The 3,604-nt window shown below is 28.4% G+C and overlaps 1 protein-coding gene across 1 annotated transcript in view; it reads left to right on the top strand.

Annotated features, from left to right (window-relative positions):
* Window positions 1-3,604, top strand: part of LOC112070552 (equilibrative nucleoside transporter 1-like) — a 32,643-nt gene that overhangs the window by 14,001 nt on the left and 15,038 nt on the right. Inside the window, exons 6-7 of the mRNA XM_070439026.1 lie at window positions 36-133; window positions 863-958. Coding sequence (XP_070295127.1) covers window positions 36-133; window positions 863-958 — 194 coding nt within the window. The remainder of the gene's footprint in view (window positions 1-35; window positions 134-862; window positions 959-3,604) is intronic.

Below are 3,604 nucleotides of genomic sequence, written 5' to 3'. Positions count from 1 at the left end.
TCCCTCCCTCTCACTCACTCACTCACACACCCCAGGTGGCTCAGCACTAAATGATGTTGCTTTTGGATACTTCCTCACAGCCTGTGTAGTGATCATATTGGCCATAATGTCCTATGCGATCCTCCCTAAACTGGTAATAAACTCTGGATTTGAAATGTTATTGTTACATATATTTGACATAAAAATGGGGTTAGGAGATGCTACTCGATGATAATACAACTAATACAACTAATACTTCATAATACAACTAATACTTCATAATACAACTAATACGTCATAATACAACTAATACTTCATAATGCAACTAATACGTCATAATACAACTAATACTTCATAATGCAACTAATACTTCATAATCATTCTACTAGATATATATAATCATAAAAAATACATGTTTTTACATTTTTACTAATAATGCTTTAGAATAAAGTAAAATAATTAAGTCCACCTCACCAAAAGACAGTTGAGGCAAGTGATAGTAGTATTGAAATTAATTCATGACTCCTTTGGGATATGTACAGTTACCATGTCTGTAAATGATTCATATACAAATGTAAATGGTGATGGTGTGCCTGGAATTAAGATTATATGACTTTTGATATGGCTGTACAAGTGATGTCTCTCCCTCCCATCTCTCTCCTCTCTCTCTCTCCGTCCCTCCCCTCTATCTCTCTCTTCTCTCTCTCCGTCCCTCCCACTCTCTCTCCTCTCTCTCTCTCTCCCTCTCTCTCTCTCTCCTCCCCTCTCTCCGTCCCTCCCTCTCTCTCTCTCTCTCTCCGTCCCTCCCACTCTCTCTCCTCTCTCTCTCTTTTCCCTCCCTCTCTCCGTCCCTCCCTCTCACTCACTCACTCACACACCCCAGGTGGCTCAGCACTATGATGTTGCTTTTGGATACTTCCTCACAGCCTGTGTAGTGATCATATTGGCCATAATGTCCTATGCGATCCTCCCTAAACTGGTAATAAACTCTGGATTTGAAATGTTATTGTTACATATATTTGACATAAAAATGGGTTAGGAGATGCTACTCGATGATAATACAACTAATACAACTAATACTTCATAATACAACTAATACTTCATAATACAACTAATACGTCATAATACAACTAATACTTCATAATGCAACTAATACGTCATAATACAACTAATACTTCATAATGCAACTAATACTTCATAATGCGACTAACTCATAATACAACTAATACAACTAATACTTCATAATACAGCTAATACTTCATAATACACTAATACTTCATAATACAACTAATACAACTAATACTCCATAATACAACTAATACGTCATAATCAAACTAATACTTCATATGCAACTAATACTTCATAATGCAACTAATACTTCTAATACAACTAATACTTCATAATACAACTAATACTTCATAATACAACTAATACTTCATAATGCAACTAATACTTCATAATGCGACTAATACTTCATAATACAACTAATACTTCCTAATGCAACTAATACTTCATAATGCAATATACTTCATAATACAACTAATACATCATCAATAAATCATAATACAACTAATACTTCATAATACAACTAATATTTCATAATACAAACTAATACTTCATATACAACTAATACTTCATAATACAACTAATACTTCATAATACAACTAATTACAACTAATACTTCATTATACAACTAATAACTAATACTTCATAATACAACTAATACGTATAATACAACTATACAACTAATACTTCATAATACAACTAATACAACTAATACGTCATAATACAAACTAATACGTCATAATGACTAATACAAAACTTAATACTTCATAATACAACTAATACTTCATATAACAACTAATACGTCATAATACAACTAATACAACTAATACTTCATAATACAACTAATACGTCATAATTCAACTAATACGTCATAATACAACTAATACAACTAATACTTCATAATACAACTAATACGATCTAATACAACTAATACTTCATATACAACTAATACGTCATAATACAACTAATACAACTAATACTTCATAATAACTTATCATATACTTCATATAACAACTAATACGTCATAATACAAACTAATACAACTAATACTTCATAATACAACTAATACAACTAATACTTCATAATACAACTAATACGTCATAATACTAAAACTCATAATACAACTAATACAACTAATACTTCATAATACAACTAATACAACTAATACTTCATAATAACAAACTAATACGTCATAATACAACTAATTTACTTCATAATACAACTAATACAACTAATACGTCATAATACACTAATACGTCATAATACAACTAATACAACTAATACTTCATAATATACAACTAATACAACTAATACTTCATAATACAACTAATACAACTAATACTTCATAATACAACTAATACGTATAATACAACTAATACTTCATAATACAACTATAAACTAATACGTCATAATACAACTAATACAACTAATACTTCATAATACAACTAATAAACTAATACGTCATAATACAACTAATACAACTAATACTTCATAATACAAACTAATACAACTAATACTTCATAATACAACTAATACAACTAATACTTCATAATACAACTAATACTCCATATGCAACTAATACGTCATAATACAACTAATACAACTAATACGTCATAATACAACTAATACTCCATAATGCAACTATACTTATAATACAACTAATACTCCAAATGCAACTATACGTCATATACAACTATACAACTATACTTCATAATACAACTAATACTTCATAATACAACTAATACAACTAATACTTCATAATACAACTAATACGTCATAATTCAACTAATACGTCATATGCAGCTAATACTTCATAATGCAACTAATACGTCAAATACAACTAATACAACTAATACTTCATAATACAACTAATACAACTAATACTTCATAATACAACTAATACGTCATAATACAACTAATACTTCATAATACAACTAATACAACTAATACGTCATAATACAACAATACAACTAATACTTCATAAACACTAATACAACTAATACGTCATATACAACTAATCAACTATACTCATAATTACAACTAATAAAACTAATACTTCATAATACAACTAATACAACTAATACTCATAATACAACTAATACTCATAATGCAACTAATACGTCATATACAACTAATACAACTAATACGTCATAATACAACTAATACTCCATAATGCAACTAATACGTCATAATACAAACTAATACTTCATAATACAACTAATACTCCATAATGCAACTAATACGTCATAATACAACTATTACAACTAATACTTCATAATACAACTAATACTTCATAATAAACTAATACAACTAATACTTCATATACAACTAATACGTCATAATTCAATAATACGTCATAATGCCAGCTAATACTTCATAATGCAACTAATACTTCATAATACAACTAATACTTCATAATACAACTAATACATTCATAATGCGACTAATAACTTCATAATGCGACTACAATACTTCATAATGCGACTAATACTTCATAATGCAACTAATACTTCCTATATGCAACTAATACTTCATAATGCAACTAATACTTCAATACACT

Source organism: Salvelinus sp. IW2-2015, unplaced genomic scaffold (genome assembly GCF_002910315.2).
Source record: "Salvelinus sp. IW2-2015 unplaced genomic scaffold, ASM291031v2 Un_scaffold1360, whole genome shotgun sequence".
Taxonomy (NCBI): domain Eukaryota; kingdom Metazoa; phylum Chordata; class Actinopteri; order Salmoniformes; family Salmonidae; genus Salvelinus; species Salvelinus sp. IW2-2015.
Note: the sequence above shows the minus strand (reverse complement) of the source record. Positions and strands in the feature narration are given on the sequence as shown.